At 32.2% G+C, this 23,069-nt stretch overlaps 3 protein-coding genes across 13 annotated transcripts; 1 reads left to right on the top strand and 2 right to left on the bottom strand.

The window, feature by feature from the left end:
- The first annotated feature begins 386 nt into the window (after positions 1-386).
- LOC121230889 (homeobox-DDT domain protein RLT1) lies at positions 387-9,869 on the top strand. 4 transcript variants are annotated; one of them, XM_041116417.1, is made up of 19 exons: positions 496-928; positions 1,014-1,451; positions 1,690-1,769; positions 2,212-2,392; positions 2,474-2,610; positions 2,712-2,801; positions 2,894-3,058; positions 3,192-3,414; positions 4,682-4,782; positions 4,942-5,028; positions 5,116-5,268; positions 5,344-5,499; positions 5,627-5,836; positions 5,921-6,625; positions 6,713-7,273; positions 7,412-8,044; positions 8,134-8,238; positions 8,557-8,805; positions 8,920-9,869. In XM_041116417.1, exons 1-19 carry the CDS (start codon positions 787-789, stop codon positions 9,661-9,663), a joined length of 5,160 nt encoding a protein of 1,719 aa, XP_040972351.1. In that variant the 5' UTR covers positions 496-786; the 3' UTR covers positions 9,664-9,869. The 4 variants fall into 4 exon arrangements, with proteins under 4 accessions (XP_040972349.1, XP_040972351.1, XP_040972350.1 ...); XM_041116416.1 differs by having other exon boundaries at positions 2,474-2,622; XM_041116415.1 differs by having other exon boundaries at positions 387-928; positions 2,212-2,610.
- Positions 9,870-12,375: 2,506 nt separating this feature from the next.
- LOC107943297 (uncharacterized) lies at positions 12,376-14,248 on the bottom strand. Its single transcript, XM_016877046.2, has 2 exons — positions 14,016-14,248; positions 12,376-13,437 (listed from the first exon to the last, which is right to left on the bottom strand). The coding sequence occupies exons 1-2, from the start codon at positions 14,181-14,183 to the stop codon at positions 12,892-12,894; spliced, it is 714 nt and encodes a 237-aa protein (XP_016732535.1). The 5' UTR covers positions 14,184-14,248; the 3' UTR covers positions 12,376-12,891.
- A 3,190-nt stretch (positions 14,249-17,438) lies between these two features.
- LOC107943300 (transcription elongation factor 1 homolog) lies at positions 17,439-20,536 on the bottom strand. Of its 8 annotated transcripts, none has more exons than XM_041116410.1 (7): positions 20,408-20,536; positions 19,905-20,027; positions 19,705-19,806; positions 18,873-18,943; positions 18,750-18,771; positions 18,535-18,665; positions 17,439-17,457 (listed from the first exon to the last, which is right to left on the bottom strand). In XM_041116410.1, exons 2-6 carry the CDS (start codon positions 20,015-20,017, stop codon positions 18,551-18,553), a joined length of 423 nt encoding a protein of 140 aa, XP_040972344.1. In that variant the 5' UTR covers positions 20,018-20,027; positions 20,408-20,536; the 3' UTR covers positions 17,439-17,457; positions 18,535-18,550. The 8 variants fall into 8 exon arrangements, with proteins under 8 accessions (XP_040972344.1, XP_040972343.1, XP_040972347.1 ...); XM_041116409.1 differs by lacking the exon at positions 17,439-17,457 and adding an exon at positions 18,294-18,449 and having other exon boundaries at positions 20,408-20,535; XM_041116413.1 differs by lacking the exon at positions 17,439-17,457 and having other exon boundaries at positions 18,294-18,665; positions 19,705-19,748; positions 20,408-20,432.
- Between the last annotated feature and the right edge of the window lie 2,533 nt (positions 20,537-23,069).

The following is a 23,069-nucleotide window of genomic DNA, read 5'->3' as shown; positions in this document are numbered from 1 at the left end:
AGTAAATTGTGTCATGAAAGACAAAAAAAAGAATCAGGGTCCTCAACGCTGACTGAGTAGTTGATGTTAGACAAAAACGTATTTGGTAAGGCGTGCTTTCTTAGTTAACAAATGCACTTTTTAAATTAAATTTACATAAAATATATAAATATTAATGTCCAAATTTATTATTATACTAATTAAAATTACGTACAATCAGCAAAGAATATTGATTTTATAGTTAATTTTCTTTAATTAATCACTTCCGAAATTTAATAGATATTAAATTATTCTATTTTTTTAAGAGGGATTAATTTGTTTAATATCAAAATTGAGAATGACAAAAGAGGGGTTTTTACCAATATTTTTTCCCTTTTAAAAGCCTACCGCAATATTATTAACACATTGTTTAGACATTTGAGACACTCAAAAAAAATCAAATTCAATAAAAAAACAAAAAAGAAAATAAAAAAAGATTAATTATTTCGTACCAAAAAAAGAAAAATTTATTATGGAGTTTGAAAATGTAATTGGACTCGAGAACCACTGCTGTTGCTGTAATTGCATTGTTCATAATTTCACTTTTTATTATCCATTTATTTTAATTTATTTTTTGAAATTCATTGTTTTTGTTTTTGATAATTCTCATCCAATTCCCTTTCTTGACTTTCACGATATTTCGTGGTGTTTTTTTTTTGAGAGAGAAAAGGAATAAAGGAGAGAAAAAAAGAGGGACAAAAGAAAAGCTTATTTTGTTGAAACCCTAAAATTTTATGCTCTTTTGAAATTTTTTTTGGATCTGCTTCAATGGAGGCTGGTTCAGAAGGTGAGAATAATCAGATCAATAATCCGAATAAGAATGTTAGTAGTCCCAATGAAGGCAACGTTAAGCCTAAACGACAAATGAAGACTCCGTTTCAACTCGAAGCTCTGGAGAAAGCTTATGCTCGTATGTTGTGTTCAATCTCCCTTATCTTTTTAACCATTTTTTTTGAATTTTCTGGTGATTTTTGTTTTGTGTTTCATTTTGCTAGTGGAGACTTATCCATCGGAAGCGACGCGAGCGGAATTGTCGGAGAAATTGGGATTAACGGATCGGCAGTTACAGATGTGGTTTTGTCACCGGAGATTGAAAGAAAAGAAGGATACTCCTACGAAAAAACCGCGAAAAGTTGCTGCGTTACCGCCAGAATCTCCAATCGATGAGTTGCGGGCCGGGCCGGGCCCGGACTATGGATCAGGGTCAGGTTCGGGGTCAAGTCCAAATATGGACACAAGGAAGTTGGGGGGAAGCTCTTCTCGAGGGATGACGGAGGATGTGCAGACAGTTAGGAGGTATTATGAGTCACAACAGTCGATAATGGAGCTCAGAGCAATTGCTTGTGTGGAGGCACAGTTGGGAGAGCCATTGCGAGATGATGGACCTATGCTCGGCATGGAGTTCGATCCATTGCCTCCTGATGCTTTTGGAGGTATACCTTAACTGTTTTTAGGTTGTTTGAATGTTTGGTCATTATGTTGCTGTATAATATTTATACTTTTGTTGAATGTAGACAACATTTGTGCTTTATTATTCATGGACTTGTATGGAGTTGCAAGTTTCAGTTTGTTTTTTCTTGGTAGTTTGTTCAATGTAGTTTATATGGTAGGCCTTGTAGGTGGAAGTGCTTGGATTTTATTTTAATTTGTTTTCCCCCCTTTTGTAAACAGCAATTCCCGAGCCACATAATAGGCCTGGACATCCTTACGAGAGCAAAGTATACGAGCGAAATGATGGCCGGTCAAGCAAAGTTTGTTTCTCAAACTCCATTTACATTTAACTACCAGTATATATAGAAATTAGAATACTTTATACTGTAATGCAGTTGTGATGATTTCTCAGCGGTAAGGTGAATTTTCCCTCTGTTTTTCCAAATGGTTTGACTTCTAATTTGGCACCAATATATATTGGTGAACTTTTTGTTCTGGAAAGCTAGTTATCCCTTCATCACCTGTGTTTTTGTGGGATGGGTTAACTGGTTATATAATGTGGCTTTTTTCTTATGCTGGCTTTTTGTAGTTTTTTTTGACTAGGTTGTTTAAATTGATATGCTGTTGGCATGATTATCTTTGATCTTTTTTTAGCTTTGAATTTATGTTTGTTTAACATGTAAAATGCTTATTTGTTCTGAAAGTTATATTACCTAGTTAGTTGGGTTGGCTTATTGATATTGTATATACTAATAATCTCAGGTTGCTGCAAGGGCTTTTCATGAGTATCAGTTTCTTCCAGAGCATTCAAGTCTTAGATCTGATGCATATGGACTTGTTAGTCAGTCTCATTTTCATGAATCCCCAGTCAGTGGTGTGAGGGGTAGAGCTTCACCGTTTGTGCATGGAGAGGAACCATTGTCCAGGATTCATGGCATTCAAGGTCATGGATCTCGAGCTCGCGTGTTACCTCAGCAAGGAATAATTCCTTCATCATCTCATGTGGCTGATGATTCTCTTGCAGAAAGGGAATCATTTACAAATGGGAGAAATGCTCCGTCTATTTGCCATCCGGTGTTGGGGTCTGAAGATTCATATATGCTGTCTGCTGAGCAATCCTTGAATAATGATGCTGATCCACGGATCGATAGGAAACGCAAGGTGTCTAGCTTGGTATAATATGTTATATATATTACCTATTTCCTTCCTTGATTCTAATTCTGTATATCATTTATTTCGTTTATCATTTTTTTTTCTTGTAGAGTGATGAAACTAGAATTGCAAAGGAAGTTGAGGCACATGAGAACAGGATTCGTAAAGAGCTTGAGAAACTAGACCATAAAAGGCGAAAGGTTTTCTGTTTTTTAAATTATTATTGACCACGAACATTGCTTCCAAGGGAATCCTCTATATTCACTCATATTATTAAAATTGTTTTTCTCAGAGTGAAGAGAGGATGAGGAAAGAAATGGAAAGGCTTGAACGTGAAAGAAGGAAGGAAGAAGAGAGGTTGATGCGTGAGAAGCAGCGGGAAGAAGAGAGAACACAACGAGAGCAGAAACGTGAAATGGAAAGAAGACAAAAGTTTTTGCAGAAAGAATACTTGAGAGTAAGAATATTTTGCAAATGATGTCCTGACCTTAATCATAAGTGATGAATATTTTCTTTCTCCTTTCTAGTCATGATGAATATTTTCTTTCTCCTTTCTAGTCATGACTTTTAATTTTGGGGTTTACCTTTAGGCTGAGAAAAAGAGACAAAAGGAAGAGCTGCGAAGAGAGAGAGAGGAGGAGAGACGTAGAGTTGCCAGGGAAAAGGCAACTGCACGGAAAATTGCTAAAGAGTCTATGGATCTTCTTGAAGATGAACAGCTAGAACTCATGGAGTTGGCTGCTGCTAGGAAGGGAATATACTCAATTATTCATCTAGAACATGATACCTTGCAAAATCTTGAGTCATTTAGAGGTAAATATCACTTGAAGTCTTGAATTGCATTTGTCTACTTGCTTTTATTTAATTTGGCTTTGATTGGTGAGCTTTTTGGATCTCCACAGTTGAAAATAATATATTTTCAGATTTTCCTGAGATTTTTTTTGCCCCATTCTATTGTAAATCTCACTTGAATTGCATTTGTTGTACTTTGATTGGTAAGCATTTTGGATAGCAGAAAAATCTTTCAGATTCTATTGATCTTTTTCATTTGAATGAAAATAGTTGATGCCACTAATATAATGAATGTTTCTAAGTGGTTTGTTGGAGTAATTTTATGTTCCCTGTAAAGAACAATTAAAATAATTTACTGTTTAGGAGGGATATGATACTAGGTGTACTTAGGGTTGAGTAGTTGATCGAGTTGAGTCAAATTGGGTGAAAAAATTTCAAGTTAGTTGAGTTTACTAGTCTTATTTTTTCAACTAAACCTGATTTGAAATTTTATTGAATCGAGTCGAAAGAAAAGAAATTTTGAGTCAAGTCGAATAAATCATTCGAGTTAAAATAAATATTCAATCATATTTAGTATGATGAAGGAAGTCCTATAGTATTTTACTTGAATTAAAGTCCACTTTAAAAATTAGAAATCATCATGAGACACAATTTTAAATGGAAAATTGTTTAATGAAAAGGTTAATACCTTGAGACTTGAAATCTCACTCTTAGCTATCAACAAGTGATTCTAAAAAGAAAAAACAATGAGAGAAAGTTAGGGAATTTCACCAAAAAATAATAGAACATGTGTTTAGACTAATAGATCGAAAAGCCATACTAGTTAGATGACTAATCTGAACATTCAATACCAACATCAACGAGTCTTCTAGTTTTTGTAAAAAAATCAGCTTGATTGGACCACAGGTGATCTTTCGAATGTTGACTTGATCAAAACTTAGCACAATAGGTAGGGTTGAATTATATTTAATTATTTGAATTATTCGAGTTATTTGAACAACTCAAGTTGTACATTTTAAATCCGAGCTAAACTATTGAACTTAACTATTTAATCGAGTTGACTTGAACAACTCAAACTATTTAATTTGAAATTTAAAAATTTAATTGGTTTTTCAAATTGAGTTGGATTCTGCTCACCCTAGGTATACTAGTCATATATCTATCACTTGGATTTGCAGAAAGATTGTGATATGTTTCCCTTGCTGTTTATTCTTATTTTTAATGATTCTTGGATTTTTCAATTCTTGATGGGTTTTAGTTGCTTATAACCCTAATATTTCTGTTTTAGATTCATTAAGCGTGTTCCCGCCCAAGTCTGTGCAATTGAAAGGACCATTTGACATTCAACCGTGGATTGATTCAGAGGAGAATGTTGGGAATCTTCTCATGGTATAACATACTTGCCGGTTTTTCATCTGCTATAAGTTACATATCTAGTGATCTTTATATCTTTGAGTTTGTTTCCTAAATGATTTAAGGTAAAATTATAAATATAGCCACTTTTATTTCTAAAGGTAAAAGGACTATTAACACAGTTTCCTTTATCAGGCATGGAGATTTTTGATTACTTTTGCTGATATTCTCAGACTATGGCCTTTTACTCTTGATGAGTTTGTCCAAGCTTTTCATGACTATGTAAGTATCCAATGGAATGCCTTGTTTTCTAATTTTCATTTTTTGTTCAGCTTCCTAGATGTGATATTGTTACAAATTTAACACCAGGATTCAAGGTTGTTGGGTGAGATTCATGTTGCTATTTTGAGATCAATAATAAAAGATATTGAAGATGTTGCAAGAACACCAGCAACTGGATTAGGGATGAATCAGTACTGTTCTGCCAACCCTGAAGGTGGACACCTTCAGATTGTTGAAGGGGTAAGTGGTGTTATAGGTTTTTCATGTTGCTTATTTTCATTGCTGCTGAACCATTTTGCATTTGGTGTTTGCCAGGCATATTCCTGGGGTTTTGACATCCGGAATTGGCAGCATCACTTGAATCCACTGACATGGCCTGAAATTTTCCGGCAATTAGCAATCTCTGCTGGTTTTGGACCTCAGTTGAAGAAACAAAATGCAACATGGACATACACGGGTGATAATGATGAGGTTGTTGTAACTTTATTGCAGTCCTCTCTTTCTGCATAATGACGATCAACTTCTTTCTCCTTTAACAGTATTTAGTGTGTCTGTTTGTCTGTATATGTATGTTTATTTTTTTTATCTGGACCTGCAGGGTAAAGGTTGTGCTGATGTAGTTTCTACTCTACGCAATGGTTCAGCAGCTGAGAATGCATTTGCATTGATGCGAGAGAAGGGTCTGTTACTTCCTAGGAGATCGAGGCATCGTTTGACACCTGGAACTGTCAAATTTGCAGCTTTTCATGTTCTTTCGCTGGAGGGAAGCAAAGGATTAACAGTTCTAGAACTTGCAGATAAGATTCAGGTGAGTTTGGGTTGTGTTCCTATTTAATGTCAAATTAATTTGAATGTTTACTTACCTTTTCCTAATTTATCTGTTTCCTATTAGAAATCTGGACTTCGGGACCTTACAACAAGCAAGACTCCGGAGGCTTCTATTTCAGTTGCTTTGACAAGGGATGGAAAGCTCTTTGAAAGAATAGCTCCTTCAACTTATTGTGTACGACCTGCCTATAGGAAAGATCCCGCTGATGCAGAGGCCATACTAGCAACTGCAAGGAGAAAGATTCGGCAATTTGAGAATGGATTTCTAGGTGGAGAAGATGCTGATGAAGTTGAAAGAGATGAGGTGGAAAGAGATGATGTTGAAAGAGATGAAGAATCTGAATGTGATGTTGATGAGGATCCTGAAGTTGATGATATAGCTACTCCTTCAAATGCAAACAAAGATGCTGACTACCCTAAGAATGAAGTAAATACTTGTTTAGGAAGTAAAAATTTCCATGCCTCAGCTGATGATGAATTGGATGTTCCGGCTGAATTCGATAAGGATTTCCCACCTTTCCCTTCAAATACTGTGAAGGTTGACAATGATCCAAGTAATACTGGACAATATGTTGCCAGTGAGGAGAATGGAACAGGCAATCCTGATCAACAGAATATTGAAATTGATGAAAGTGAGTCTGGTGAGTCGTGGATTCAGGGTCTTTCAGAAGGTGAATATTCTCATCTTAGTGTCGAGGAGCGCCTTAATGCCCTTGTTGCCTTAATTGGTATTGCAAATGAAGGGAACTCTATTCGTGCTGTGCTTGAGGTAGATCTTTAGCTACAGTTTTGTATGATTGTTCTGTTGCTTGCTTATCATTTTCTTCTTTGTAATTTTGATTTATGAATTTCACAGGATCGTCTGGAAGCAGCAAATGCTCTTAAAAAGCAAATGTGGGCTGAGGCTCAGCTTGACAAAAGTCGTCTGAAGGAAGAATGTATAATTAAAATGGATTTTCCACCTGTCATGGGAATCAAGACTGAAGCTCAACTGCCTAATTCTGCCGTGGAAGGCAGCCGAAGTCCATTTCCTGTTGCTGATAATAAAAATGATGAGGCATCTCCAAGCATTCCAGAAGACCAAAAACCCTTGCTATGTTCACAAAATGTTCAAAATGACCTCAATAGTTATCCTGCTGAAAGGGCCTTGGTACTTCAAGATGCCTCCATGGGTCCAGAAAACTTCTGTGCTCAGCAGCATGGATATGCTTCGAAAAGATCACGCTCACAGTTGAAATCATACATAGCCCACAGAGCGGAAGAGATGTATGTATACAGGTCCTTACCTCTTGGCCAAGATCGTAGGCGAAATAGATACTGGCAGTTTGTTGCTTCTGCTTCTAAAAATGATCCTTGTTCCGGCCAGATATTCGTTGAACTACATGACAGAAAATGGAGGCTGATTGATTCTGAAGAGGTACGCTATACTCATTAGAAAGAGAACTCTGTTGATACATGTTGGAATGAATTGCTAGACTAATCAGAAGAATGAATAGAACTTTTATAACTTAAATCTGAATTTTTTTGACAATGTATTCCCTCAATTTCTTTGTAGGCTTTTGATGCTCTCTTGGCATCTTTGGATGCACGAGGAATCAGGGAATCTCATTTACGGATAATGTTGCGAAAGATTGAATCCTCCTTCAAAGAAAATGTTCGTAGGAACTTGCACTCTGCCAGGGCTATGGGCCGAAGTGGAAACTCCTCTGAGAATGAAGCTTCTGAAATTGATTCCGGTCCTGATTTTAGTGGCAGTTTTGACAGTCCTCGTAATGGGATCTGTGGGTTGAATTCTGATGCATCAGAGACATTACCTTGTTTCAAAATTCAGCTTGGGAGAAATGAAAATGAGAGAAAGTCGGCCATGAAAAGGTATCAAGATTTCCAGAGGTGGATGTGGAATGAATGTTACAATTCCTCGACTTTGTGTGCCATGAAATATGAAAAGAAGAGATGTACGCAGCTATTGGCTGTTTGTGATACTTGCCTTGGCTCTCATATGCCGGAGGATGTGCATTGTAGTTACTGCCACCAGACGTTTCGCGCCTTTAACAATAATTTTAATTTCTATGATCATGAGATTCGGTGCAAAGAAAACAGGAAGCTAGACAACAAGGATAAACATACTCTCGATTCTTCTCTCCCCATGGGAATCAACTTACTAAAGTCCTTTTGTGCTCTAGTTGAGGTGAGTTAAAACAACAGCTCACTTTCGAATTTCCTATATAAAATGGAATTCAAATTCTATGTTTTTGTCTCAAACTTTTACCTTTGCAGGTATCTATTCCGCCAGAAGCCCTTGATTCAATGTGGGCGGAGGGCCAGCGAAAGATGTGGGGCAGGAAGCTTAATGCATCTTCTTCCGCAGATGAACTCCTAAAGGTTTTCATTTATTTGAAATAGTTCTAAATTCCGAAAACAATCCATTTAATTAAGGTTTTTATTTGTGGATTTATCCTATTACTGTGATCAAATTGGGATCTCAACATTTTTTGCTTCGTAAGTTGATGAAGAAGTTAGCGGTTATTGCTAATAGACTAAAAGACTGCCATTTGATTGCATTCTCAAATGAAACATTGTGCGAACTTTGTATCTTATCTCTTAACTCGAGCATTTAGACTTTTAATAGCATTTGCCTCTTTCTCTTGTTTTATGCAATTTTGATGTTGGTCTCACTCGAATGTCATGTTGGCGTTGCAGCTGTTGACACAGCTTGAGAGTGCCATAAAACGAGATTATTTATCGTCCAACTTTGAAACAACAAAGGAGTTATTGGGTTCTAGTCTTCAGTCGGAGAATGATTCTTCTACTGTTTCTGTGCTTCCATGGATACCCCAAACCACTCCAGCTGTAGCTTTAAGGCTTTTGGAGCTTGATTCGTCCATCATGTATGTAAAACCAGAGAAAGTCGAGCCTCCGGAGAACAGGGAAGCTAGAGCATCATATATAGTGAGTGGTTCTCGATACTTTTTTCTCCCTTCTTCGAGTCTAATATACTAATATATGGGTACATTTTACTGTGGTCTATCAAATGTAAGCTAAACGTTTTTGTTGAATATGCAGAAGCTTCCTTCGAGAACCTCTCTTTTCATCAAGAATAAAGAGCTTGGATTAAAAGAGCTAGACCAAGATGAGCCTATGAAAGAAAACTTTACCGACCTGAGTAACAGTAAACGCAGCAGCTATAAACGGGGAAGAGGCGCTCGTGAGCAAGGATCTGGTAGAAAGTGGCAGAGGAAAGGTTCTGGTTCCAAATCTGATGCCGGCAAGCAAAGTGTTAGAGAAAACAATAATTTAAGTTTCCAGCTCAAACAACAGAGCCAAAGAACTGGTCAGAGTTCTGGACATGGCCGTCGAACAGTTAGAAAGAGAGCTGAAAGTAGAGCTGCTAATAGTACAACCATGGCTCGGATGAGTGATGTGGTTAAACCAAAGGCTGATGCGATATCTGTACGAGATTTGGATGAAGAATGGAGGGCTGAAAGATTTGGGATGATGGCAACTGTAAATCCTCCTGATAGTAACAGTACGGAAGAGGAGTCAGATGACGATGGGCAAGGTGAAGGATACGGACAAGGAAACTGGGAGCTAGATCTTAATGGTGCCTCTAATGGGTGGAGTCGAGAACCGATGGAAGCTAGCTATGAAGAGGATGATGCTTATGAAGATGATAATGGCATTGAACAGGTGGTAGAAGAAGAATCCGATGGCGATTTGGAGATGAGTGATGCATCAGATGATGTCCCAAATGAAACTAGAAACGATGATGTCTTGGACTCGGCAGATTCCGAAGATTATAGTGATTAAACGAAGGGTTTTTCGAAGGAAATTAGTTTAGACTGTACCACTTAGGGCATTTACACTCGTAACTCGAGCCGAATTCGAATTTAGTAATACTCAACTCAAACGACTTGAAAGCTTTGAGCTTTTTATTTTTAACATGTATTTCAAATGTTTTTATATTATTAAATTACATTATTATCTTTATGTAAATATTATTAATTTTAAGCTTATTATTGAGCCGATTCAGTTAAGTTCAAGTTTGGATATGAATAAATTTAATCGAGCTTGAGTACAAATATTAATAAATGAGTTTAATCGAACTCGAGTATAAAAATAGATGTTTGATTGAATTTGAACCGAGTAATGAGTTTTGGATTTTTTAAAACTTATTAGTATTTGAGTATAATTTAGTTTGATTATACAAAATAATAAATTAATAGCCAAAATGGAACATGACATAAACAAGTTACTTTTTGAAGACAATGAATTACAGTCCGATTTCAAAGAATTTTCAAGCTCAGACTTGTTTTTAAGCCGGCTCGATCCAACACAAAAAATTGTTTCTTTATTCAAAATACTAATAAAATTTTAAAAATATATTTTTTATATTAATATTTATATATTCTTATAATTAAATTTAAAATTATATTTTATTACTTAAATTTAATTCTGGCCACCCAAAATAATAAATTAAATTATTATTATTCTAAAATATAAATGTAGTAAAATAAGAAAAGATGAAGTTTGACCCAATTTTTAAGGACTAAATTGAATACAATAATCAAAACTAAATTGTAGATTAGATATTTTTTAGGCAACCTTTAACCTCTACTCATAAAATTGTCGTAATTCCCAACTTGTAGAGCCAAATCTTGTATAAAATATTTGTTTTAAATTGAGTTTATATTTCACACACCAATAATAAAAAAATAATAATTTCGAAAATGAGGTTAAAACTCAATCATAATCTTTTTTTTTCCTTTTTAGTGTTTTATTTAATTATAGATCTTCACCTCCTAATACAAAATTATTTTTCTTATTGGCATAATGTGAAATTTAGTCCTCAACATTTATACCTTTTATTAATTTGGTCATTATTCATTTTTGAAATAAATTCAATCATCAACTTTTTGAAAAAAGTCTAATTACTTTTTTTTAATGAAAAATATTGATTAAAACGTTAAAGTTTTACATCAGCCAATCATATATACAATTGGAAAGGGGTCTTGATTAATAGTGGTAAAATCAATCGCTTCGTTAGTATCTCCAACCGTATATGCTTTTCCAAAATCTTCAACTCAGACGAATGAGGTTAATAAAGCTTATTCTTCTTCAATTGAATCACTGTTTCTCGACCTTTTTCTTGACCGCTCATCATCCACATTTATATTAGTATAAATTTTCAACAAATATTGTGAAATTTAATTAAAATTAATTAAAAGCCACAATTTTAGAGTAATAAAACTTGTAAATAGATCATTGAATCAAGTTTTAATTTTGATTATGATACTCAAATATTTAACTTATATATATTATATCTATATTGTTTTTAATCTTGTAGATTGAATATTTTTTATGTGCGATTCGAAATAAGTATGGAAATGTGGATGATGAGCGGCCAAGAAAAAGATAGAGAATCAATAATTTAATCAAAGAAGACTAAGCTTCATCAACCACATTCGTCTCAGTTGAAGATTTTGGAAAAGCATATACGGCTGGACATACTAGCTAGGTGATTGATTTTATCATATATGGCTAGAGATATTATGAGGTGACGTCAAACTTTAACATTTTAATCAATATTTTTCGTTAAAAAAATGCAATTTGACTTTTTTTTAAAGGTTGATGGTCAAATTTAGTTCAAAAATAAATAATGGCCAAATTAACAAAAAAATATAAATATTAAGGACTAAATTTAATTCGAATTTATTTATTTTTATTATCATTGATGTAAGAAAAAACAAAATCAATTTAAAACAAATATTTTATACAAGATTTGGCTCTACAAGTTGAGAATTACGACAATTTTATCAGTAGAAGTTGAAGGTTGCCTAAAAATATATAATCTATAATTTAGTTTTGGTTATTATATTCAATTTAGCCCTTAAAAATTGAATGAAGCGTCATCTTTTCTTATTTTACTACATTTATATTTGAGAATAACAATAATAATTTAATTTACTATTAATTTAAATAATTAAATTTTATTAATAAAAAATATTTTTAAATTTTTTATTAATATTTTGAACTGTAAAACACTTTGAAACAAATTTGAACTTGAAAATTCTTTGAAATCTTTTTAGCCATTGATTTATTATTTTATATATCAGAGTTTTGAAAAGAACAATGAACTTGAAAATAAATATAGGATAAAGTATAAAAATAGTCGTCCAACTATGCTTTTAGTTTTATTTTGATCATTTAACTATTAATTTTTTCGATTTAATTACTTAACTTTTTGAAATAAAATATTTTAGAACTAAATCGAAAAAAATAATAGTTAGATGACTATTTTTGTAGTTTACCCATAAATATAACATAAATTATTAAATAGAGTTAATATTTGATACGTTACTAGTGAAAAAAAATTAATTTCACAAGCAGGATTCAAATACTATCGCATGTCTTTTATAAAAAAAATCTTAATTTTATATTTTTTATTAAACCTTGAAAGGTATATGTCGTGTATTTAACCTTACTTGTGAAGTTTTTAAACTCGAATTGATTCAATTCATATAAATCAAACTCAAAATCAACTTTTGTTTTATATCAACACAACGCAATCGAATATACAAATATATCAAAATTTATACAAATATACATCACTTTAAACACAAATATGAACTATCCCAAACCCTGAACATTGCAATATCGTTGCAAGGAATAGTCCCGAACCCTGAACATGAACTGTAAAATAGATATGGATGATTGCTTGTTGAAGAAGTTTTTATGGGTGGTTTAGTGTTTGTATCAAGATAATAAAGGATAAATGCCATGATTGTTGAAAAGGATAACTCTAAACCCTGAACATGAACTATAAAACGAACATAGACTTGATGTAAAAAGAATCAATACTAGGCAACTAAACAATTACTTATTGAAGAAGCTTTATGGGTGTTTAGATTTTGATGAGGATGCAATGGTTTAGTTTGTATCAAGATAATAAACGATAAACACCATGACTGTTGAGAATGATAACCTCGAACCTGAAAATGAACCATAAAACTGACATGGACCCGATTTAAAAAAAAATCAATACTTGGCAACCGAACAATTACTTGTTGAAGAAGCTTTATGGGTGTATAGATTTTGATGGTAATGCAATGGTTTAGTGTTTGTATCAAGATAATAAAGGATAAACACCATGATTACTGAAGAAACAAACATTGGGATTGGTCCAAAAAACCAAAGAATCAAATCAAGAGCAAAATAAAGTGATCGAAGCCCAAGTGACCAAAACTCGCCACCTCGAAGAACAGTTAATTTCACAGTTTCCATCGGTACTTCACAATTGGGTGTAGTTATCAAATAATTTGCATGAACAAAGTTCCTTGCCGATTGAACAAAGCAACAAAATGCAATGAAAAAACAAGTTAAAATGCAAATATATTTGATTGACATCGTGGATTGCCTTGTATCTCCATAGATTAAATTGCTTACGAAGAAATTATTTGATGAATTCCCAAGCCAAGCACCGATTAGAGAGCTTAGTGTTAAACAAACTGAGCATAAAAAAGTTGCAGCTGAGGTGTTCGACGCAATGACTGTTAGAGCATTGCTAATAGCTTCTTTATCAGCCTACAAAAATGAAGAAGGCAATAATCAAACACATGGTGAACAACAAAAAAAGAAAAAGATAAATTTATTTTTTGGTCATTAAATTTTTAATAAGTTTACGTTTTGATTATTAAATTATTTAAAAATTTTTATTTAAGTCATTGGAATGTTAGTATCGCTGTTGCATGGCTTTTTTTATTTGTAGCATCTACACCAATCGAAAGCTTTCATTTTTTTTTTCTATTTTGCAGTTTAATTTTTTTCATAAAACAACTTTAATAGTCACGAATTTGCGAATGAAAATTCAAATAGTTTTATTTTTCAATCTTTGACACTGAACATTAGTTTAACTTGAATCTAAGATATGTTATTTTATTCGTCTATAGGTATTGAACTACCGTATCAATTGTCGAATCCTCATTCGGAGCTTTGCTAGCCAGACTTTTTCTAAAACCAAATTTAACAATCTAATGACTTAAATAAAAACTTTTGAATACTTTAGTAACCATTTTGTAATTTTTTAAAGTAGAATGATCAAAACGTAAACTAACTAAAATAAAAGATGGGTTGATCGAGTTCAAAAAAGGGGTAATCATTACCTGCAATACTCGTTCGACCCAAGCTTCTTTATCGGTGTTTTCAAAACCGATCACCGTTGTGTGAGGACGATGTATGTATCTATATAAAAGGAATAGATGGTAAGCAAACATGATGAGCAAACCAGCAGGGACTAAAATCAAATCAAGATTCTCCTTTTTGAAAGACATTTGGGTTTATTTTTCTATTACAATTTTGGGTTGAATTCAGTTTTCAAAAATGATTGAAATGATTATATGTAGGAATTGATGGATTGTTATAACTTGGGAATTTTTGGATTGTAACTTGTTGTAGAAGGGACATATTCACAATCAATGCCTTGTAACTTGCCAACTTTCTTTCCTAACTATTCTGCCAACTTGTATTATTGTTTAGGGACAAATATCAAATTTATACATGAATTTTGGTTTAATGTACAATTTGATACATGAATTTTGATTTTGTGTATTTTATGTACATAAAACTTGAATTGTGATTCGATTTTGTGCATTTTATGTACATAAAACTTGAATTGTGATTCATATGTCTATAAAACTTTGATTTTGACTTAATTGTACACATTTAAGAAAATGAATACATACATTTATTTTCATATTAAATTAATATAATTGTTTGTATATGCAATATATTAACGTCAAATGGTACTAATTTGATAATATTAGTGATTTGTGAAAATTGAATCAAACCATAATTTCATGTATAAAATCGTACAAGATCAAAGTTCATATATAGTTTTGAGATTTATCCCATATGTTTATATATATATTATACCTTTAATTTCGGTTAAATGGGTTTTTTTCTTTTTGTATATTAAAATGTTACTTTAATTTATAATTAAAAAAATATCTATCTATCTTTACTATATTAAGGCACTGACTGAATTGGTGCTAACAATGATCGAATCTTGGTTTCGTTAGGAAATTATCAAAAAATTACTTCTTTTACAAGGTAACAAATATTATTTTGAGGATATTTATATTTTTTTTATATTTTGATAAATCAAGAAAAATACGTACACATAAAAAAAAACCCTGAGATTTGAAGATAAAACATTCAACTTTTCACTATTTCAACTTTGCAATTACAACCAAATATATAACAAACATATAACAAATTCTTTGGAGATTGAAATGATATGAATTTTAATAAGAAATTAAAAGATTAAAAGGTTAATTTTTTAAAAATATATATAACAAATTCTTTCGAGATTGAAATGCTTTTTATAGGTTAAAGTCGCTCTCACTTCTTAAATAATGAACCGAATAAATTATTAATTTTCGGTTCAACTATTAATTACTTGACCTAATCATTAATTGAGTGAAATAAAAAATCTCTATTTTTTTATGCAAATATTTATAATTAAAAACGCAAACTCAATTTTTTTTAAAAAAAAAATTATTTTATACAAGATCTGACTCTACATGTTGGAAATTAGGACAATTTTATGAGTAGAAGTTAAAGGTTGCTTAAAATGGTATCTAATCTACAAATTTAATTTGATTATTGCATTCAATTTAGGCCTTAAAATTATTGGGTCAGCCTCATCTTCTCTTATTTTTATTATATTTATGATAATAATATTCGAAACATGTGAATTTAAGTGAAGTTTTGGGAAAAGGGTTCTATCTTTGTCTTTTTCCTTTTTTGGCCATTGATTTATTGTTATTATTATTGTTTACCCGAATTTGGTTTGAATGTTTAATTCGATATTTGAGGGGTTTTTTATATTTCAATTTGGTATTTGAGTTTTTTCAATTTGAGACTTGAGTTTCTTTTGTCCCAATTACGTACCCAAATTTGGCTTCAATGTTTAATTTTGTATTTGAGCTTTTTCATATCCCAATTAAATACATGTTTTTCTTACGGGAGTTCACGTGTCAAACATTAATTAGGCCATATGATAGTGTTTGTTATAGGTACCAAATTAAACATTGAATCCAAATTTAAGAACTAAATTGACATAAAAAAAATCTTCAAGTACTAAATTAAATATTAAAACCAAACTCAAGTACTAGATAGTATATAAACCCTATATATTTTATATATTGGGTTTTATTAGAAAATTATAAATAAAATAAAATAGAAAATGAAAATGAAAATGAAAGCAATATGAATTATTAAATCAGGTTAATATTTGAAACACTGAAAAATTTTAATCCCATAATCAGAGTTCAAATACTACCATGTGTCGAATATTGTCAAATTAGTTGATACGATGACAATTAAAATTTTTAACTCCACAAATAAACTTAAAAAATTGTCAAATGACCTTAATTAATATTTTAAAAATAAAAATTAAATAAATAAGACACATAACGATTTTTTGAATCAAATAATAATCCATTAAATAACTCAAGATTATTTATTCAAATTATTTACCCAAATGTGTTTTTAGGCTACGACAAACATTGGGGTCACCCTGCTTTTCTAATGGTCGAATTTTATTTTTATTCTTCTTTATGAAAAATATTTATAATTTAATCCTTTTATTTTAATTTGACATAATTTAAACCTTATTTACGGTATTAAATCAAAAGAAATAATAGTTGATTTAACCATTTATGTTTCATTTTTTTTCTGAAGTGATTCGTACGGTACTGTTTTTCACTTAATTACGTGGAAAAAAAGGCATTCATTGGCGAGCTTGATAATCGATATGTTTCTACAGGGTTACGGAGTGAATAGGGGGCAACACGAGTGTGGCTTTTCCGATGATCGATAGTTGCAAAGACTCACTGCCTTCGGAAGTCGATGCAGTGTCGATTAACTTGGGAATGTTCTACAACCTGGTCGGATGGTTTGCTTTAGGTGCTAAGACACGGGATGCCAGTATACCTGAATGTGAGGGAGCTGCAACTGCAAAGTCTCCATGGAATGCTCCTGGTATGTCTTGTTCGATATAGCTTTACTTGGTTCTAGTGGCAACCTTATCATTTACAGTGTTCTTTCCATGACTGCAGGGCTCTTTGATCTTTCAGTTCCTGACTCTTTTTCGATGAACCTCGTTCAAAAGAGGGAACAGAAAACAGGTCTTTGACAGATTATAACGGCCGTGGTTTGCATGTCGAGAAAGCAAGTCATGAATGAACTCGAAGGACTGAAAAGATCATATTATATGGATCCACAGACACTGAACCGTTTCAAGTGGCACTATTACGAATATGAAATCAACAAATGTGATGCTTGTGCCTTGTATAGGTTGGAATCGAAGCTTGTTGATGGTAAGAAAAGCGCAAAGGGGATACCAGCGAATTGGGAAAACTCACGGTGGAGTTCCCATGCAATAACTAGTGCGGCGTCACAGGAAGGGCCAAGATTAGTATGAAGGTTGGTCTTGGAAATCCTTATTCCACTCCGAATGTGGTGGCACCACCGACTGAGAAGTTCGATTGCAGGCTTGGTAAACAGTACGACTATCCAGTCAACACTGTAAGCAGTTATCATCTAACATAACCGAAGGAATTAGGATAAAATCCAAAGTAGCTGAATCTATTCATCTAGTTCTATATATGCTCTAGCATTTTAACTAATAGAAGTGGGAGCTTCTGCATGCTCATCAGTCCTTTTTTCGGGTTTTCATCATCAAAAAAACCTAGTCAAGCTCTTAACTTTTAATAACCATAAAAAACAACTATGATCGACGCTTTAATCCAATGTAACTACCGTAATTACTGGAAGATAGCTACGGCAGGCAAAGAAAAATGGCTGTTTTTCCTCGGGCAACTATTATACTACCTACTAAGATACTTATTATAAGATTCAAGCCATGCTAAACTAATAACCAAGAATTCAAATATTTAAAAGACTTCAATACGGTAAAAGTGCCATGGAGGCCCATGTAGTAAAAGTTGGACTGCATTTTGCCCCCTCTACTAAAAAAAATAAGCAAATTAATCATTGTATATTACATCATAGAGCAAACTGGTCATTTTATTAAAAATTCTATTCATTTCTACCGTTAAAAACTTGTCCCTGGACATCAACATGGGATACACGTGGCATGACATATGTCACTGTCTGATTATTCCACCAGCCATACTAGTTTTTAATAATATAAATGGATAAAAATTTCTAATAGAAACTAATTTGTTTTTTAATTTAATGTGTAGAGACTAATTTGACCATTTTTTAAGTAAAAGGGCAAAATGCTATCTGACTTCTAACACAAAGGCATTTGTGGTACTTTTACTACTCCAATATCTAACAAAAATTATCATCTATTGGATTTGGGTAGCAAAGTTCGAATAATTAGTAGATAATATAATTAAAAGTTGCAAATATTCATCCAATACCATGCCTAATAGGTCATAGTATATTTGCATTACATCAACATGCATTATAGTTCATACAAAACGAAAACATAGTTAGAATATCTCTTCAACCATGTGGCTCCTTCACCATTCAATCAATCACTTAAGACTATTCATTGTAAGATGCTGTTGAATGTGCATATCAGCATAATAAGAATGATTGGTCATGGGAGCTAACATAATTACAGGCTTAGTAAGTTCTAAAACATACCTGGTTATGGCAATTGCTAATCCCAATCGCAGGTCGAAACCCGTTTTCTAGGCATGAAACCTTCGTCTTGGTCTCCATCATCGTCTTCAAGGTTGTTAACCCGTTCACATTCATCGATCCATTCGCTGTATCTGGAAAGTCACAAGAAAGAATAAACATACAAGAGAGATCAAATGAGGGAAACAACGAGTAAACACCGGATCAATCGCACTTACATGTCTATTGCTTCGGTCAAAGCTGCAAACAGAAACAAAAAATAAACATAGAAGAGTTAAAAATATAGATGCCCAACATAGTTTTTCATCACAATTGCAAAAGTTAAACAGCATCATAAGTACCTGTTACAACGGTGCTGAAGCTTTCCTGGCAAATCCGGCATGAGGCTTCGCCGATCAAATTCTTCATGTCACTGGAATAGATAAACACCAACAACTTAGTAAACACACAGGGGTCTAGCTGCCCCTGCCCCCCAAAATGGAAAATTTTCCATTTAGGCACTTTAAAATTTTTTAAATTTTACATTAATAAAGGTAAAATTGCCCTCTGGCCCGTCTAAAAATAATAAAAAATTGATTTAATACTTTAAAAATTATAAAGATATAGGCTATTAAAATAATGAAATTGTATTTTTACTATAGTACAAATTACAATTTAATTTCAGCCCCACTTAAAAACAATTTTCTGGCATCGCCCTTGTGAACACAACCATAACATCTTTCATTAATGTTCTGGATTAATTAAACCAAACATCCCAAACTATGACTTGAATTTTAAATTAGTCCCCAAACTTCAAAACATTCTAATAAAGAGCTATTAAAGTATCAATATTGTATCAATCACATCCTTCCATCAACATAAGGGCATTAAATGTTAGCTTGGATCTGACGTGAACGAAATTTTAAACACATTTATACCTATACCATGAACATCTTCTCTTTGACATGTTTAAAAAAAGCCTCCTAAATTTTTATGACAATTTTCTTTTAACAGTGTCAAATTCAAGCGGTTCATGTATTAGGTAATGTTTAAAATTTGATACCATGTTTTATATGTACTCCACATCAAGGGCAAAGCTGGAAAATTGCTTTAGAGATGGCCAAAGTATAATTTATCATTATATTAACATTTAATTTCATAAAATTTTAAAGGGCTAAATAGCAAATCTACTACTTTTTGGGGGCCAAGGTCACCGCCTGCACCCTTTGCCTTCGCCCCTGCACCACATCAGATTTAAGCTGGCAATTAATGCGCAAGCTGATGTCCATTCCTTTACTAATCATCAAATAGAAGATTTTGTTTCAAAATCCCCTTAGTTATTAAATGAAACAAAAAAAAAAAAAAACAAACAAATAAAAGAAGTTTACACTTACAGGCGGCATTCGACACCGGTGCCATGGTTACAAAAGGGACAACTGAAAACGGTATCAAGCTTATCCATTCGCTTCTTAGGAGCAGGCTTTGCTCTTGATTTCCTCTTTCCCATCCTTAAATCCCTTCAACACATCAAATTACAACCAAAATCAGCATGAAATTTTCCAGAATTTTGCAACAAATTTAAAGTTCTTACCAGAAATCAGATTCAAATTTCAAACCCTAGCAAATAATGCTTTCTTTTTAAAGATAAATAATTAGGTTAAGCAGCCAAAAAAAATCTATTTTCTTAAATTTTCTTTCTCCGGAAGAAAAACGCAACAGAAAAAATAAATAAAATTGAAGCGAATTTCAAAGGCTTATTCAAATTGATAATGAAAATATCAAGCATATTTATCCAAAAATAAAATAAAATTCTATTTGAAAAAATAAACAAATGGATAAAGAATTTAAGGTTTGAATTTCATAGATAAACAAAAACAAACTGAAAATTTGAAATTACCAGAGATTGATTCTAATTGGCGTGAAGTGTGAAAAATGGGAATTTTTTCCGGGATTTTATCTATCGTTACAGGTAGACAAAGGTAAAAGTATCTTGAAAGTCCTGTACTAACAGTCAGATTATATTTTGCCCTTTCTAATAAGAAAATGGGCAAATTAATAATTGTATGTTAGATTAAAAAGTAAATTGGTCATTTCTACATTGAATGTTTTTATTCAATAATCATTCGGATCACTTTTTAGCTTAATTCTAACATTCCCTTGCACAAAGAAGTAATTGCAGCCCCAATACTAACCCAAATCGTCACAAATCATTCGCCCAAATATCTCATAATATAATCAAAAGAGTATTACAAAATAACCACAAAGAAAACACAGCAAAGCTATCAACAAAGACACTCCAAAATAGTTCTTTAAAGGACGCAACAAGCAGCCTATTTATAAGTTGATGCAAGAGTCCATCCAACAAAACTTTGATAAGCTTTAAACTTCTATTTATTCTCAGAAAAATGATCACCAAGATAGAAAGCATCTTGCATAAAACTCAGAAATAGTTTTATTTTCAAACATTTTAAAACTTCGAACTTTGTAGTAAAAATTTGGACAGTAACATTCCCTTTATGTTATTTTGCAAAATAGTCCATACTTCATTTGTTGATTCACAAAATGAAATCATCTTAAATTGTTCAATGACAACTCTGTTAATTATAGCATTTAGAGCTTGTGAGTTTCAGTGAGCAGTTTTTCTTTCTTTAGTAGTGTATTTGTTTCTATCTTTTGGATGTGTGGTGCCATCGGTAGCCGTCACAATGGGTTGAGTCCACTCATCTTCATTAGCTTCCCAAGTAGCTTCATTACTAGACATGATGAAAGCTCTCATACGAGCCTTCCAATATGCAAGTTTTTTGAACCAATTATCAACGGCTATCGAGCAATTAAACTACTTTCTCTTATGAATTTCATAGTTGCAAACCAAACAAAGGATCACATTCAAACAACTCTTTAAATTCGCTTTGATACCATTTGAAAAAGCATTCCTTTTGCACTTCAAAAACAATTTCATTCTAACTATTATTAAAGTAGAAACAAATAGAAATATTAAATGCAAAGTAACGCAAGAAACAAAGTAAGGAGAGAATTAACACATGATATTCGTTAACACAATTCACATACAACAGTCATACATTTGCGAAGCCTCACCTAGTAAATGATTTTATTCAATGATCATTCGGATCATCTATTGGCTTAAGTCTAATCTACCCTTACACATAGAAGTAATTGCAGCCCCAATACCGACCCCAATTGTCACAAATCACTTACCCAAATACCCCACAATACAATCAATAAACTCTCCAAAGAATACCTAAACAAGTTCCCAAACAACTTCAAACACATTAAAAGATAATGATAAATACTCAATCCTTATTGGATAGACTCATAGCTTCATCAAGGAGATTAGTTGAAGAGTTATAGAGTCCTAGCCAAACAAAAAGAAAGTTTTGTCAAATATGCCACCATTTTATTGACCATACTCAGCTAGCAATGTTGGGCCCAAAATCTCCCCATGGCCGAAGTAGAAAATCCATCTCATTCTAACAAAATAAGGAACGAGCAAGTACAAAAAATCTCAACAATCTTCCATTTGGTATTTTTGACAAAAATTTTAATGATATTAACAATTCTTTAAGTTTACGTCAGTATTCTAATTAGAATAAAATATTTGGACTAACTAATAACATATTAAATATTTAGGTACCAAATTATGTCAACAATTAAAGTATAAATAGTACATCTCAAATTTGAGAATAGTATAGGGACCAAAATTGAAATTTGAACCTTTTTATATAATCTAAAAATAGAGGGACCATAATTGAAATAAACCATTATTGTTAAAAATGTAAAAGGAAAAAAAAAAGCAAGGACAGGTGTCAAATAAGGCCATCCTTTTACATAGCAGTACAGTATATAATCTAAAAGTAGAGGCACCATAATTAAAATTAATCCATTATTGTTAAAATGGTTAAAAAAAGAGAGTAAATACCAAAGTAAAAGAAGGCCTTCCTTTTATATATAGTAGTATAAATTATTTTTAATTTACTAAAACAAAACTAATAATTGATTAATACTATTCATAATTAATAATATTTTTTTACCTAAATATTCCAATATTTTAGAGAAAATATTATGATTTATGTATAAAAAAAGGTAAAATTTTCTTGCAACGAAGTTACTTATACCTTTTGTTGATATTTGAGTGGAAGACTAATTACAGTTCTTGTCAAACACTTATATAACATTAGTTCGAACTCTTTCATCCTCTATTCCTTTGCCCTTTATATTGTATTCATAAAAAAATATAACATTAGTTCGAACTCTTTCATCCTCTATTCCTTTGCCCTTTATATTGTATTCATAAAAAAATAAGTCACGATTAATAGCTTTTAATATTTATTCTAATTAACTTTGTTTTAATGTTAATTTCGATAATTGTTTTATAAATATTTTACAGAAGTTAAAATATTACAATAACATATTAAAATTTTAAAATTCCGAATCCTAATCACAACATTCTAAAACAAACCTAGTAAATTTTTTTTGGTGATAAATAGCAAAAACTAAAGTTTACATCAAATTATAATGATTAAAAGCATAACTCGCTTTGT

Source organism: Gossypium hirsutum, chromosome A06 (assembly GCF_007990345.1).
Source record: "Gossypium hirsutum isolate 1008001.06 chromosome A06, Gossypium_hirsutum_v2.1, whole genome shotgun sequence".
Classification (NCBI taxonomy): Eukaryota; Viridiplantae; Streptophyta; class Magnoliopsida; order Malvales; family Malvaceae; genus Gossypium; species Gossypium hirsutum.
The sequence above is the reverse complement of the archived record's forward strand: the minus strand, read 5'-3'. Positions and strand labels throughout refer to the sequence as shown.

Excerpts from the sequence above, each read along its gene's own strand:
- LOC121230889 (XM_041116414.1), top strand. The coding sequence starts at position 787 with ATGGAGGCTGGTTCAGAAGGTGAGAATAATCAGATCAATAATCCGAAT. Across the intron at positions 2,623-2,711 it reads AACGCAAGGTGTCTAGCTTG|AGTGATGAAACTAGAATTGC; the intron begins GTATAATATGTT and ends TTTTTCTTGTAG. Across the intron at positions 3,059-3,191 it reads TGCAGAAAGAATACTTGAGA|GCTGAGAAAAAGAGACAAAA; the intron begins GTAAGAATATTT and ends GTTTACCTTTAG.
- LOC107943297 (XM_016877046.2), bottom strand. The coding sequence starts at position 14,183 with ATGTCTTTCAAAAAGGAGAATCTTGATTTGATTTTAGTCCCTGCTGGT. Across the intron at positions 13,438-14,015 it reads GGGTCGAACGAGTATTGCAG|GCTGATAAAGAAGCTATTAG; the intron begins GTAATGATTACC and ends TCATTTTTGTAG.
- LOC107943300 (XM_041116410.1), bottom strand. The coding sequence starts at position 20,017 with ATGGGAAAGAGGAAATCAAGAGCAAAGCCTGCTCCTAAGAAGCGAATG. Across the intron at positions 18,772-18,872 it reads CTTCAGCACCGTTGTAACAG|CTTTGACCGAAGCAATAGAC; the intron begins GTACTTATGATG and ends TTCTGTTTGCAG. Across the intron at positions 18,666-18,749 it reads TTGACCGAAGCAATAGACAT|ATACAGCGAATGGATCGATG; the intron begins GTAAGTGCGATT and ends GTGACTTTCCAG.